Source organism: Aspergillus fumigatus, chromosome 2 (assembly GCF_000002655.1).
Source record: "Aspergillus fumigatus Af293 chromosome 2, whole genome shotgun sequence".
Classification (NCBI taxonomy): domain Eukaryota; kingdom Fungi; phylum Ascomycota; class Eurotiomycetes; order Eurotiales; family Aspergillaceae; genus Aspergillus; species Aspergillus fumigatus.
In genome coordinates this window covers 619,994-634,099 of record NC_007195.1, presented here as the reverse complement: position 1 = coordinate 634,099, position 14,106 = coordinate 619,994, and the positions used below count along the sequence as shown (strand labels likewise).

At 48.9% G+C, this 14,106-nt stretch overlaps 4 protein-coding genes across 4 annotated transcripts; 1 reads left to right on the top strand and 3 right to left on the bottom strand.

Moving 5' to 3' along the window:
- Positions 1-288: 288 nt before the first annotated feature.
- Positions 289-848, bottom strand: AFUA_2G02485 (uncharacterized protein; the record flags this gene model as incomplete). The annotated part of the gene is made up of 3 exons (XM_001481599.1): positions 289-374; positions 438-527; positions 602-848. The coding sequence occupies 3 exons, from the start codon at positions 846-848 to the stop codon at positions 289-291; spliced, it is 423 nt and encodes a 140-aa protein (XP_001481649.1).
- An 878-nt stretch (positions 849-1,726) lies between these two features.
- AFUA_2G02480 (EI24 domain-containing protein) lies at positions 1,727-2,633 on the bottom strand (the record flags this gene model as incomplete). Its single annotated transcript, XM_744290.1, has 3 exons — positions 1,727-1,844; positions 1,900-2,474; positions 2,532-2,633. 3 exons carry the CDS (start codon positions 2,631-2,633, stop codon positions 1,727-1,729), a joined length of 795 nt encoding a protein of 264 aa, XP_749383.1.
- A 515-nt stretch (positions 2,634-3,148) lies between these two features.
- AFUA_2G02470 (PA and RING finger domain protein) lies at positions 3,149-5,778 on the bottom strand (the record flags this gene model as incomplete). The annotated part of the gene is made up of 2 exons (XM_744289.1): positions 3,149-3,512; positions 3,569-5,778. 2 exons carry the CDS (start codon positions 5,776-5,778, stop codon positions 3,149-3,151), a joined length of 2,574 nt encoding a protein of 857 aa, XP_749382.1.
- Positions 5,779-9,801: 4,023 nt separating this feature from the next.
- Positions 9,802-12,267, top strand: AFUA_2G02460 (uncharacterized protein; the record flags this gene model as incomplete). Its single annotated transcript, XM_744288.2, has 1 exon — positions 9,802-12,267. Exon 1 carries the CDS (start codon positions 10,012-10,014, stop codon positions 12,265-12,267), a length of 2,256 nt encoding a protein of 751 aa, XP_749381.1. The 5' UTR covers positions 9,802-10,011.
- Positions 12,268-14,106: the final 1,839 nt, after the last annotated feature.

Genomic DNA, 14,106 nt, shown 5'->3' with positions numbered 1-14,106 from the left:
CATAAAAATAATTTACCGAAATGGGAAATTATCACGGCGGATGGCAGGTATCATAGCCCTGATTCGAGCTGTTAGCTCGTTCTTAACGCTGTGCAGCATGATTTTGATAGCTTGCGAGGCGCCATAAGCAACATGATATGGGTCTGTGTAATAAAAGTACCATATTATACAAGATGTAACTGGCGATATTCTAAAGATGAGTCTCTCGTGTGAAAAAAAGAAATCATCCGCTGGAAAAACCAGACAAAGGAAACTGGTCGGAAATGCTCGACCTGTATGGTCTTCTTTCTAGAGCACGTCCAACTTCTTCCTGAGCTTCATCTCAGTCAAATCACCCGGCTGACACACCCTCACACGGCAACCTTGGTAGGCGACTGTCGACGCGTTTCAGTCCCTTACATAACTGTGGGATGTTTTTACAGCATGGCCACACTCACAAAAGTTCGGCTCGAAATTGACCTGCATGTGCTTATTTATCCCCTCCGTGGTGAGATCAAGGATGGACGTCATGTCGAACAACTCACCAGCTGCCCCATCATGCAATCACATGTCTGGTCAGCCAAAATGCCTACCATATACACACTCCGGTGAAAATACAGACCACCTGCAGCATATACCGGCAACTTCCCCTTCCGCACTTTCTCTACTACACCCTTTACTCTCCGATCAGACATGATGTCCGCCTCTACCGTCGTGATGCCCTCGTGAGCCCCTACATTGTAGAACAGCTTCTCCGCCGAAATATGCTTGCGCACCATGGCGAGGACGTGAAATTCGGAGCTCAGAGCGGCGTGAATGGCCGAGGCGCCAATTTTGCCTGCTGCTCCAACGCTCAGGACTGTCTGCATCTGGTTTGTGGTGGTGGGGGTCACGATGGTTATGGTGTTGGTGCGTGCTTCAGAGTTTAGAGCACGGCAAGATAGTTTCGACAGAGATACATAGGGCATTGCTAGGCAGCAACCCGTCTGACTGTCATGCTCTCTCTACAACTCCACTGCCATCTCGCTCACCCAGTCGTTCCCCTGTCTGCATCTCCGACCTGTAACCAGTCTGCATGGCCTTCTTGAAGCTCCGGACTCCGGACTCCGGACTAAAACCGGATGGAAAAAGCGCTTATCTCCGTACGTACACAGATCTTGCAGGTCCTCACTATAGGTAAGATTCAAGTTGCATCAGATAATTTCATAGTTTGTGCCTCAGAGGCTTCCATTCCCTTTCTGCTTCACCCCCGCCGTCCATGTCTCAATCAACTCTCAAGGAGCACTCGGTGCTCACGGTCATGCCGGCGATGATATGAATTGGGGAGAGCAAGTATTGAGGTGATGAACATATACCGGCAGATGGATATTACGTTGGTAGTCACTCTCAAGTAATTCAAGATCTCATTTGATTGAACGCCATGTCTCGCATAATTTCCCTGATCAACATAGATAGTGCTCGAGCTTTTTATGCTAGATATCATAAGATCCACGTTTGATTTGAAAAGTATCTATCCCCGAAAGCTGCATGATCATTGTCGGTGCACACGGTCGCTGTCAAACCCTGAGCACAGTGGGGATGGGAAACTGATCTTTGTGCATGGCGCGGAACGGGTAGCTGAAATGCTACAAAAGCCCAAGAGAGTGGCTTGCATCAATAGTTAAAGGCCGTCTGTATGCTATATCCGATAACTGCAATTTACCATGTACCAATTTTAGTCCCAAGTCCGTCTTAGACAGACCCAAATCTACTGCATCGCCTTCTCCATGTCCGTAGCCCAGAGCGCCGCACCAACCGCATTCGTGAACGAAAACATCAACGAGGCAAACGGAATCATTTCAAACAGAAACGCAGCCATTCCAAACCTGCTCTCAATTAGCAATCCCATAAGCATAGCACAAAAGCCAAGCTGAATCATACCCAGTATACCCTCCCTGATTCTTCTTCACCCACTCCTCTCTCTTCCTCTCATCCCACCCCTTCAACTGAAAATATCTCAAATGCGCCACTGGCCCAGTCTTCTTCCCCTGCATATACACATACAGTATTGTCCCTATGACTGGAATAAAATTCAACGGCAGGAGCATCAGCGACCTTACCAGCGCCGATGGTCTCATCCGCTCCAGCGGCCGGTTCAGCAACCTCCCCAGTCTAGACACCGCTCCTCCACCAGAGGCTTTGATCTGGCGCCCTTTTGCCACCAGCTCCGTGTGTCCGCGTGCGACAAGAGTGCCATCAAAGGTATCGGTCAGCGCGTCAGCGAGGACAAACGACCGCGCGAGAAGATTGGTGATGGTCGAGCTTTCGCTGAGGACGAGCAGCGCGGCGGAAATCGGGGCCAGCGGGCCGCTGGTGAAGGTCATGATGGCTGCTTGCGGGACGTAGGTGAAGAAGAACATGGCGGTTGTGACGCCGAGGCCAAGACCGATGGTCTGGACAGCACGAGAGATGAAAGGGCGCCAAAGGTCTTTGTGGTAGGAGAAGAAGAGAATGCCCTGCATTATATGTCAGTCAAACAGGTACTTAGAATGTTCTCGGACTTCTGAGCTCACTTTCACTGGGTAGAGATACGCGCCTGATACGGCGATGCCGTGGGCAACAGCTTTGAAATTGTCTGCCTCTTCGTGGAGGGCGCCTTTCAGTTTATCCGCCATTGTTTATCAATACCCACAGTGCGATTGACAGCTGTCGTCTGACTATAATCTGAGTATGGAGAAGAATTGGGCGTGGTGGTGCAGTTGGAGTGAAGAGTGTTGATGTGGAGACAACTGATAAGGATGGACGCAGCTATGACGTCATGCGGCATCGCCAATTTGGACGTAGATTTCCCTCGCCGTTACATAGTAAGGTACGTCTGACGTCTGACGTCTGACTAATTTGACTTGTAGGCAGACTGTCTATAATGCAGAAGGATGTGTATACAGATACCTGATAACCATGATTTAATAAGAATCCGTCCAGTCACCCTGCCTAGCCAATTGTGTTAGTTGTCATGGACTGAGCCTGCACCCCAAGTAAACAACGCCCCCAACGCCTAGCCAAGCTTATTATTCAATACCAAATGTTCGCTAATGCAGTACATCCCAAGTGTCTCAAAGTTAAGGGAAATATCGTGATGAACAAAGAAGCTAGAGTAGAGAGAAAACCTGGTGATAGGGCTGCCCTCTCTTCATCGGTCGTTATCTGGCTGAGTCTGATGCCAAATAGTATCGCCACTCAAGGCTGAAAGGCTAAGCGATGCCATATTCCTCCAACTGGAAGACGGAGGTGCAGAGGAGGCATGACCTTGCAGTGGCCCCAAATCTGAGGCTCCGTAGTGTTCAGGGGCAGAGGTCTCTTCCTCCCCCGGGTTCGCAATGAGCATAGGGGCGGACGAAACGCTTCGATGGGATTCGAAGCCATGATGATCATCACCATCAACCATTCGCTGTGACGAGTCACGTGATTCCGCAGTGGTGTTTTGAGCCATGGAGCGAACGACGTCTCCCTTACAAATTGGGCACGTCCGCCGACGGGTCGTCAGCCATGGAGTTCTGCGCTGAAGTTAGCAGACTGTAGAAATACAAAACTATCAGAGAGAGCTACTTACATGCATTCCGCATGGAACTCATGGCCGCAAGGTAGGCTCATCACTCTGCTTTGCCCATCAATGTATTCTTCGAGACATACAACACATTCCACCTGCCGTCCAGTGTACTTGCGGCGCCAAACAGAGGAGGCCGAACCGGACTTCTCGCCTTTTGCCGAGTCCATGTTCCGAGTCTTCTTGGCTTCAGCTGTACCGCTACGCAAGAACGAGGAGCGTGATGGGGCCAGCTCCGGCCGACTCCGAGAACCTAGCAATGGGGAAGTCGGCGAGACTGGTCCAGGACTGGAAGATCGAGAGGAACTTGCTGCAGACGAAGGCGTCGGGATTGTGTGGTAGGTCCTCACCGGAAGGCGTTCCACGATGGACTTCGGAGCCCGCCAACGCCTTCGACGAATACGAGATCGAATCAAAAGCAGAGCATACACGACCGTCAAAGTGAGCAGGGGACTGACAACTAGAACAAGCAGGGTATCGAAGAAGGGGCTTGTAGACATGCTTGTTGGGGTCAACGTCACCCACAGGCCCTCATGTTCGGTAACCTTGGCATTTTGATCGGTATTCCTGCGCATCTTGTTGTTTGCTGGTTTATACAAGTTGGCGCCTTCTGTACGTCTAGGTGCAAAGAAGCGCTTGAAAAACCAACCCTTGTCTGATCCGGCGTTTCCAGCAGAATTTACCGGAGAGCCATCACGCGAAGGGACTTCTTTGTTGTCGCTAGATCTATCAACGCTCCGATATTCACCGCTTCCTGGAGTGATGCTACCGCCCTTCGGTGAATTAGAAGTCTTCTTTTGGCTCTTCGCACTGTTGCCCGACTCAGTCTTCGCCGAGCTTGCAACGCTACTCGGCGACGGCAGAGAGATGGTTCTGGCGGGTACAAGATCTGGATCTCGCCAGTCCTGCACACCAATGATGAAGCCATCGCCGTCGGCAAGGCTCGAAACGCTCTCAGATTCTTTGCGATCATGAGCAGCACTGTTGTGTGGCTTATTCGATTGCTGCTTATCACCCAGCCGAACCCAGTCAATGTTTCCGCTGTTAGGTGGTCGTCGACTGTCTTCAAATTTCTGCAAGGCGTGTCCATTGTTGCTCCTACCCAAACCTAGTAGTGAAAGGAGAGAATGAAAGAATCCAGTTTTCGGTCTTGGGGCAGTCTGAAGCTGCTCATCCACCGCAGCCTGGGTCGTAGGGGTAGAAGACGGGGTGACCGATGTGGTTGTTGTTGGACTCAAACGCTGCTTGTCCGGACCGCTGGAGACTACAGTGCGACTAGACGCGGCTTTTTCGTCCAAGCTTGACTCTGCTCCGGCCTGCGGAGGCATCAAAGATGATAGCAAGTGCGCGGTCGTGTAAGACGTGAAAACAGCCGGTATAGTCACATTGGATGTGTCCCCTCGGGCATACATCGTCACGAGACTTCCTCCTCGCGTATCATCACCCACAATCACGGCGATCGCTCCGCGTCGTTGGGCCCATTTGACCTTTTCCAGAAAACCACAGCCGCCTCTGCTTAGCAATACAACTTTGCCATCTATCTCAGCGCTCTCCTGCAAGGATTGTATATCTGCATGAGCAGCCGGCTTATTTTGGCGCTCTCGAGGCTTTTCCGGCGCACCTGCGTCTACCACATCTGAATCAGGTAAAGGATGATGCAAATGGTCGTCGGTGCCGTCGTTCGTCGAGGGTGGAGAGGCTACCCCAGCTGCAAGATGTTCTGAATCTGATTCTTGCTGGGGATCAGCCCGGTGTTGACCTAAAGAGGCCGCAAGACCATCCCTAATACCAGATGAAGAGGTCTTGTCTGCGGCTATCGTGGACTTATCCGGGCTGCGACGGCTGTCACCATCCCCCCATCCTGGGATATCCGAACAGCCCAACTCTCCCTCTGCGCCACCACTAGTTTTCTCCCCAAAACCACTGCCCACCCAGAGCGGGCCACTTAGTCCCTTATCTGAAAGAAGAGGGCCAAATGCTGCAGGTCTGGCCAGGAAAAAAGTCGAGTTGTCATCGGTAAGGCTGATTATAGCGGATGGTGGGAAAAGCGAGGAAGGTATATTGAAGGAGAAGAAAGCGTGAAATCCAGTCGTTTGACCAGCGAGCGAACTGGGATCAGCCACGCGAGGAGATGACGAAAGAGCTGAGAACAGGGTAAGGAAAATGGGAAAGAAGAGGATACAAAAGACTATAGATACTAGGCGTGGCGGTCGCATGGTTGATGATTTCTGAGTACAAATAACCCAGATATGGTCCTGCTAGGGAGACTGAAATTGACCAAAGTGTGATTTAGGTGCAGATGCCCTCTTGTAGGCTGCTGTTTTATGACCAATCACAAGGTCGATCAAGGGGGATAGAGCCGGGGCTCATCGAGGATAATCACAAAGCGGATGTAAGGGCAGGAATTTGACGGAAAGGCTATAGGGACAGGAGATAACGGAAGAAGATAACTCAGAAACAGAGAACCCGATGAGAAAATGGAAACGGCAGGATGGACAGACAGTTTTGAGGAGACGGAGAAAGAGGAGAAGAGGGTAGAAGCCACCACCACCACATGGAGCGAGCGTCACTGCGTCAGAGAAACAACAGAGTACAACACGCCATAATAAAGGTGGGAACGGCAGCTAGAAAACGCAAGGCAGGCCCTCAGGCAGGACAGCACAGCCTCGGAGTCACGTGGTTCTGCGGGACTGAGGCGGCGATCCATCAGGCAACGAACATTCTGTTTCGATGGCGGTATCACTGTATCGTACCTTGCCTTTATTACACTGGTTGTATCTAGGTAAGGTAGTAAGAAAGTGTCTACAGAGTAATGGATATATCGGTTAGTATTTCCACTTTGTATGATGATTGCTTTATTGCTTTAAAATTGTCCTTTTTTCCCCTGGGTAGAAGTTCAAATGATGGAGGTACGTACTTGGCCCCCTCATGCCTAACCAGACTGTCTTACTTTACTCATTTATAGTGCATTTTACACCGGTCTCCACAAATCGTGCTATATTTACTCCGTAGACAGCCCGCACAGCCCGCCCCACATCTTCAACTGCTTAGTTGTGCCTGAAGATTTAGGTCGTTTCTACTCTTCTTACTCCGTATCATCTTTGCAATCTTAAGGCACCTGCATGATGGACGGACCGCTCACAAGTCCCCTGGAGCGGAAACTCAAAAGACTATCCATACATCAGCGAACGACGCAGCCTATGATTTTGTTTAGTTCTACCAGTCTGCTTTGATCAATGAACCCAAGACCATGTCATCTTAGTGGCTGTCACACAGTACTATTTTCTATTAACACCAGTAACAATTATTCATGATGAGGGATCATCCCTGTCTCAGAAAAGAAAAAGAAAAAGAATAATGATAATGATAAGCATAATAAGTTAGCTCATGATACAGTCGCTTTGGAGATAAGGCAACGGGCTGGTGGATATGTCGTCACTATTATTCTCTACCGCAACTCGCCGTAGAGCGTCTCTGGATCAGATGACGCCGGATGACACAAGACTGATCCCACCACCTTTGCGGTCGATACTGGTCCTAGTCATACTTCATGACTCCTCTAAGCTTTGGGAACAATTGGTCCGATATCGTCACGCTTGGTTGCTTGGTGGCGGAGGATTGTTTGGCTTTGTATATAGTGAGCCACGCATCGCTCCGTTAGACGTCCAAGTGGCGGGAAATCATCAAATCGATTCGAATTCAGTTGCACATAATCATCATGGACAGCATCTTCCGCGGGGCCAAAGATGTCTTGAGTGGGCGTCTAAATGATCCCAACGACACCGCTCAATACAGTGACGGTGGTAAGTAGATGGCTGACCGAACTTGCGTGTGGACGGTGTGGCACCGGGTCTGACTTGTTTGTAGACAAGCGTACTTACAATGATAGCGCAAGTGGTATTGATTTCGGGTCTGGTGTCCACGATGCTCTTCCTGGTTCTGGTAACAGTAGGCCGAACGTTGGTGAGCCCGAGACCGACAGGAATGAGCAACCTCCTTCTTCCGCAAAGGAACACCGTGGCTCGCGAGGCTATTACGGGTCAAATTCGAGCAGTGAAAAATATGCATCTATTGAATAGCATTTCTGCGGAACAGCATCGTCTTTTCATTTCCAGAACAAGCTTAGGTCAGCGCTGCTTTTTTTGCTCTGGGATCAGCTGGGATTGTTGCATGAGTGCCCTTAGTGTGTGTACTGATTGCTCTTGGGATCATGCATAGAGTAATTTAGGCGTGATTAGGAGCAAGTTTTAATCACTTCTAGATTTGTCACTGGCTGCCTAGACTAGATGCACTTAGCCATGATTCCTACAAAATACCGTTAAAAATTATTATGCTAAGTGAGTCCAGACCCCATACAGTTCAGCGGCCTGTTATAGGTCCTAAAATTCAGGAACCATATCCATAGGGGGATAATAAATCCTTTCTAGCATCATGAACTATACCAGTACTATGGCAGAAGATAGCAGAAGATCCGAGCAAAGGAAGAGGTGAGTGACTGCTCTAATGAAAGTAATTCAGGTACACTGTATCAATGCAATGCGACAAGATCTCCCTTCTCTAGGCGTAAACAAGCATTCAGTCATCCGATATCAACATGGTCATTTCTCATTTTCTCTTCTTTTTGTCTTATAGCCATCCCCACCCAGATGGCCAAGAACAGGATATAAGGACAGACACCATTACCATGTACTTAGTTCTTGTTTAGTTCTTTGTGTTCAATACAGCTGTCCTTGATAACTACAAAGTTACCACTGCTAGTACAATTCGTCCATACTCTTATTACACGTGGATATATGTATCCTCTTGGCCTTGCTTCTACCTTCGCTGCTTGGATCTTAGGATCGTTGTGTTAGTTCTCCAGAACCTTGACACAGCTCTCAGGAGCCGTCCCGCTCCCAGGATAAGTATTGTAACCTCCTCGGGCTAGTTGGATTATAGCCAACCTCGTGCTTGAACTACTACGCCAGCAAGTCGCGCAGCTTAGGCGGATCCCAGGGTTTGACACACAATTGCTAACACGACATCGTGCCGAAACTGCCTTAGCCCGCCATCTAGGGAGCATACAGCGCCTCAACAAAGTTCTTTCCTAAGACAGCACCTACAGCCTCCGATACAATTCTCGATAAGCGAGCAGCTGTGTTCATGGCGAACAGAACACGCAAATCTCGACGCGAGGATCAGATCTTAACACCGGACTTGTTGACCCTAATCAACGCCAATATACGTGGTCTCCTTCCGTATAGTGGCTTGAAACGCATAGCTCACATAATCATATCTTGTGGAACCGCACTTATTATTTCTTGTGGCTTATAAGAGAGTTATGATATACAAAGCTAGCAGATCTTCCGTCGAGCCCAGGTCGGCTCCGGAGAACCTGAAAAGTATTACCACTTAAACCGCCGAATATGGTGCATTGACTATGCCGGATCCCTTCGTTGAAAGACAATAACTCTAAGAATGCCCGACAAGGCCTTCTTCCGATACCAATTGAATAGCAAGACTCAGTAGCCTCCCGGTGCACACCAACCATGTAGGAAGATATAGCAGCACTTTACATCCTTCGTGAATCCTATGAAATCAAATTCTTCATTCGGTATCTATCACATGGAACTAAAACTACAAGTCTATGTAAGAATGTTCCAACATGTGATGCTTGCCTCTGCGTTGTAGATCATACTCTGCTTTTTCTTCGAGAACAAACGCTGGTTGTCTTGCGTGTTGCCAATTCTCATCCTGAAAAGGTGGCGTACAAGCAGAGGCTATTTTCGATCTATATCTTATATACTTGGTATGTAATGTCTTCACTTGACCTGTTTTTGATTACTGGAAGACTTATCCGACTCCCAGGACTCCTCATGACAGCCTTGAAAGGTAACCTTGTTACTTCCGCCAGGCAAGACCTGGATGGGCCAACCTGATTACCATTCCATGTGCTTTCCCGGAAACCTTGAGTCTGTATTAACGATCGGTCCAGATCAGATTATTCAGATACTTTTTCTGGCGTTCTGCCTTCTGGGGAATCCGAGAATAGTTTATCCCTCCACGTGTTCCAGTGGATATAGAGGAGACTCGGCCATCTGCATGTACAAAAAAGTAGCGCATGATTGAATAAGTCGGGTTCAAAGGAGAGGACAGTTGCTAGGAATTGACTGAGAGACTGAGCTGAGAGCCATTGGTCGAATCTTTGACAAGTCCTGGCTCACTGGTGAGAGCACTTGCTCCTCCAGGTGAGCATATGACAACAAATAGAACAAACAGGAAAGACTTGGGTGACTCCTTCTGGGAGTAGGCATTCTCACCTTTCACTATGACTATTCTAACCTTTGCATCTTCTACCACGTCCATCACAGCATCTCAGGTGAGCGGGTCAACAAAGTGACTAGACTCTCAAGCACAGCACGTTACGTCTTGGTCTCGGCACCATCTGACGTCCCAGTTCGAAGGCCCCCATGTTGAAACTTCTTGTATTTTGTCTCTTCTGCAGCAACACAAACTGTCTGCACCAGCCATCCGGTCTACATTTCTCAGTGTTCCATTCCATCCCTTCTCCTACATCAAAACACATCCATTCTACGCATATCATCCTTGAGCTTCAAGTATCACGATTGATTGAATCTCATTCGGGCCAGCCTCTCACGCTTCTCATAGCTTTCCCCAGGGCGCAAAGCGTTGTTGAGCGCTGTCTCTATCACCCGAAGCCGAACACCAACATCCTCGCGACGTGCATTCCACAGCTTCTAGTCGGAAACCCTCAGAACAAGCCAACCATGATGAGTCAGATACTGTCTCGTACTCATCAGAGTAAGCAGGGTCTAGTTAGAGCTGCCACCGGAGACGGCATAAACATGGGCGTGCAACATCCACTGCACAGTCTCGATGACATTGCTTCCTCTCAACCGATTGCATTGAGTGAGCTCTGGAATAGAGCAAGCTTGCGTGGCAAGGTCACAAAGCCATTGAAGCCCCTGCAGATTGCCGATAGACAGTTTCACGATGCCAAGGAGATCTCAACAGACACTGGATCTATTGTCGTCGCACAATGCAAGCCTCGTTCTCACCTTGTTCCGATGCACCGCCCTTGTACCGAGACTGGTCACCACAGTGGTCCGCAAACCGAAATATTGCAACGCTCCCGTATTCGTTCGGAAGCATACTATCCGACATACGCACATGAGGCGAAAGAGTACCTCTGGCAAGAAAAGGCTGATGGTCATGTTCAACAGAACCCGCTAAGCTACTGCGGCGGCTACGATCCTTCCTATCCTCAGTGTCTCCGCCATGATTATCGCAGCATATCAGATGGGCTTTTCTACAAACATCAGAACATCTTGCAATCCGAACATGCGATCTGGCCTGCAGAACCATGTGCGGCCACGAACAACACTCGTGTTGCCTCCTACGAGCAATGCCGCGTCGCTGATCACAAGTACATACAGGAGTCGTACATTGAGCTCCCGCATGACGGCATCAGAACTAGAGATGATCTCTCAGGCTATCTGTCGCTGGAGGGTCCAGGCTACCATTATAGTCAGAGAGACATGCGTGGAGCGGCCCTCCCAATTGAGAATGCGTATTCCAACCAAGCCCAGCTAAATTATACCTGCCACGACTCCGTTCAAGCCGATGCAGAAGTTTTGAAGGTCGTCCGTCAAAAGCTTCTGAGAAATATCTCCAGTTCAACTCGGGCAGAGGCTTTAGGCGATGCTGAAGCTCAGGCTCCCAATTCTATCCGGGTTTCCTTACCGTCTCATGACAGGAAGCCAAGCTCTGCTGAGAGCGATTCGTCCAAAGCTAGCAGCAAACGATCGATCAAAGAAGAGGCAACTGCATTCCTTCAGAGCGTCGTTGAGAACTCTCACTTGGATGCCAAAGGAACCAGGTCCCTGGCTGTGACGGTGCAGTCCGAGGAGTCTGCTGTTGCGCGGCTCCAACAAGGAAGTCAGGAAACAGAATATGTGAAATCAGAGCCTGTTAGCATGTGTGACCGTAATGCAAGCCTGGAAGACACGCGCCTAATCAATGAACAGATCAACCTTGGAGACAAAGGTACCATTTCGCTTTTAAACGCGGGCACTAATGAATACCTTCTCCGCAACACGAATCATCATCTTGTTCATAGGGCAGATATAATAAAGGACAACCAAGGAAACACTTACCATAAGCTGTTTATTGCTAACAGCAAGGCTGTCCCACCTCCACCGGGGCTTCCTATACCATTGGAGCAACAGAAGGATGCTGATTCCTTGTTCTTCGATACCTTAGCACCAAACAGAGCTAGGCTCGAGGAAGCGAATTCTTGGTTCCATACCGATAACAGGGGTGCCAGTGAGCTCCGACAGCTGGTTTCGTCCATCGCTTATGATAACGTTGAAAGAGGAGCATTGCTTCACGGTAATTCTCGCCCTACTTCAGAGACTACAACTGCATGGCAGACGACTCTGCTTCTGGGAAATGTTATTGCCAATCTTCAATTGCATGCATCCAGTGATCTTACCCAACAGGCAGACTACTTTTCAGATTACGCAGTGGTCGATTCGGCTTGTTGCGAGCCTAGCCACGGCGGGCGCCGCAGTTATTTCTTTCAGGACCCTGCAGTTACCCATTGGAAACTTCCAGCCGATCGAGCTACCCCGGGAACTGCAAAAGAGTCAGAATATGAACTTGCCGGGCCTCAAATCTACAGTCAGCCTTCTGGTACTTGGTAGAACCCTTGCACAGATATGTGATAACCCATGTTATTACTATATGGTGGGTCACACAACCAGGCTCGGAAGCATGGATAGCATGGTAGAAGCTGGTGTTCTATATGGCAATGGGAAAAGAGAGAAGGAGGATGGAGGATCTACAGGGCAGATGGTTCAGTAAATAGCTTTGGAGTCTGCAGTGTGTAGTTCGAAGATCTAGGTTACCTTGCGACTTTTCGTAGCTCTACACAACCTAGAAACTACAGCTTAGCTTCTCCAAATTGGAAGACTTAGTGCCTATCCATTGTAGGATCCTAGTCTGAGTTTCTAAGGGGAGAAAAATTTCGATCAATCTTGGATCACGCACTATCTTTACGTAGTGTGCTCTGGAAGCGTCTTCTTTGTCTGATATTTCCCAAGGTCGAGCCACAATAGCCATACAATATATCCCATTCACAGGATGACCAGTCGTCTTCTTTGCCCACCTTCCTCCTTCATGAAGCCTTCCAGCTTCCCATCTACTTATCTTCCAGCAATCCTCTGAGTGGGAAGTTCTTTAGCTTTTCTCCTACTAATTAGGAAAACGCCTCTCCCCTTGGTGACTTGGTCTTTTAAATTTACTGAGAGGCCATAGGTTGATCCTTTCATTCACAATTGAATAACCTTCTAAGTATCATGCGTTTTACAGCTCCCAGTCTCCACGCTCCAGTCAATGTCAGATTTGGCAATATCGGTTCGAGTGTGTGCATTGGCAGTTGAGATACTACATCGAGAACATTTCAGTGTGTCTTCAGCTTGCACAGCCGGTTCACCTGGAGAGACTCGAGATCTGACATGACGGCATATATGCAAGCATTCTGAAGTCATCATTGGTCAAGATTTCCATGCTGAGTGGCGTAATGAATCTCCAATATCTCTCCGCTGTTCCCTAACTTTATTGTTCTCTGTATATAGGTACCATAATACTCCGTAGTCTGAGCTCCTTTCCACAGAGCAAGTGGTGTTGGACACTCAGTATATGGCATGATATGCCTAGTCCCCGACTCCGGATTTGTTAATCTACCTATTGCCTCAGGCAATACTATTAAGCCTCTCCAAAGCTTGCGATGATAGCAAACCGCCGTGTCAGGGACTGAGTCTAATAGAGTAAAGCTAAATTTGCTCTTAGCTAATTGACTCCCAATCCCGTGGCAGTTAAAGCAGTGCATAAAAGTATGAAAACATTTGACGTCGAGTTGTACATTCAGTCTGCGGTCCGTAGACCTGCAGCATCTGCTTAGCAAGCCCAGGCCCCAGGGAGCCTAATTGCCTGAGGCATCTGAAGCACAACATTCCTATGAAAGAGACTACCCAGTCATATGCTGGTCGGTTATGCAGGTTTCAAATCAAGAGAGTATTGGGAGCAGCCCAGTCTTATTGTTGTGCATCTAAAACAACAATAGACATCTATCGCTAAGGTCGACGTCCTTCGCTGGCCTGACTGAGCCTCTGCTCATGTTGGGCGTCTTACTAGGTCGTGCTCTCCATCAGCTCGAGAACGCTCTTGGCGGGCATGCAGCGTTTATGGGCTTTGTGGGAATCGATGGATTCCATGCGCATCGCCAGATATCAGGTTCTCGCCGTGTCTAAGGATTTGACTTATAGTGGAGTTTCCCCTGCGGGCCATTCGGCTGAACCCAAGGTAAAGGCGTACGGTTTGGAGACTTTTTATACCTCTCAAGATAGGGGGGTGATCAGACGGTGGGCTTTCAAGTAAGCCATCCTCAGACGTAAACTCGGACCCTGCATCATAATAAATCCTCAGCTTCCTGAGCCTGGGTAGCTGCGCAAGTTGAAGAGCTTCAATTATCTGCTCGATGT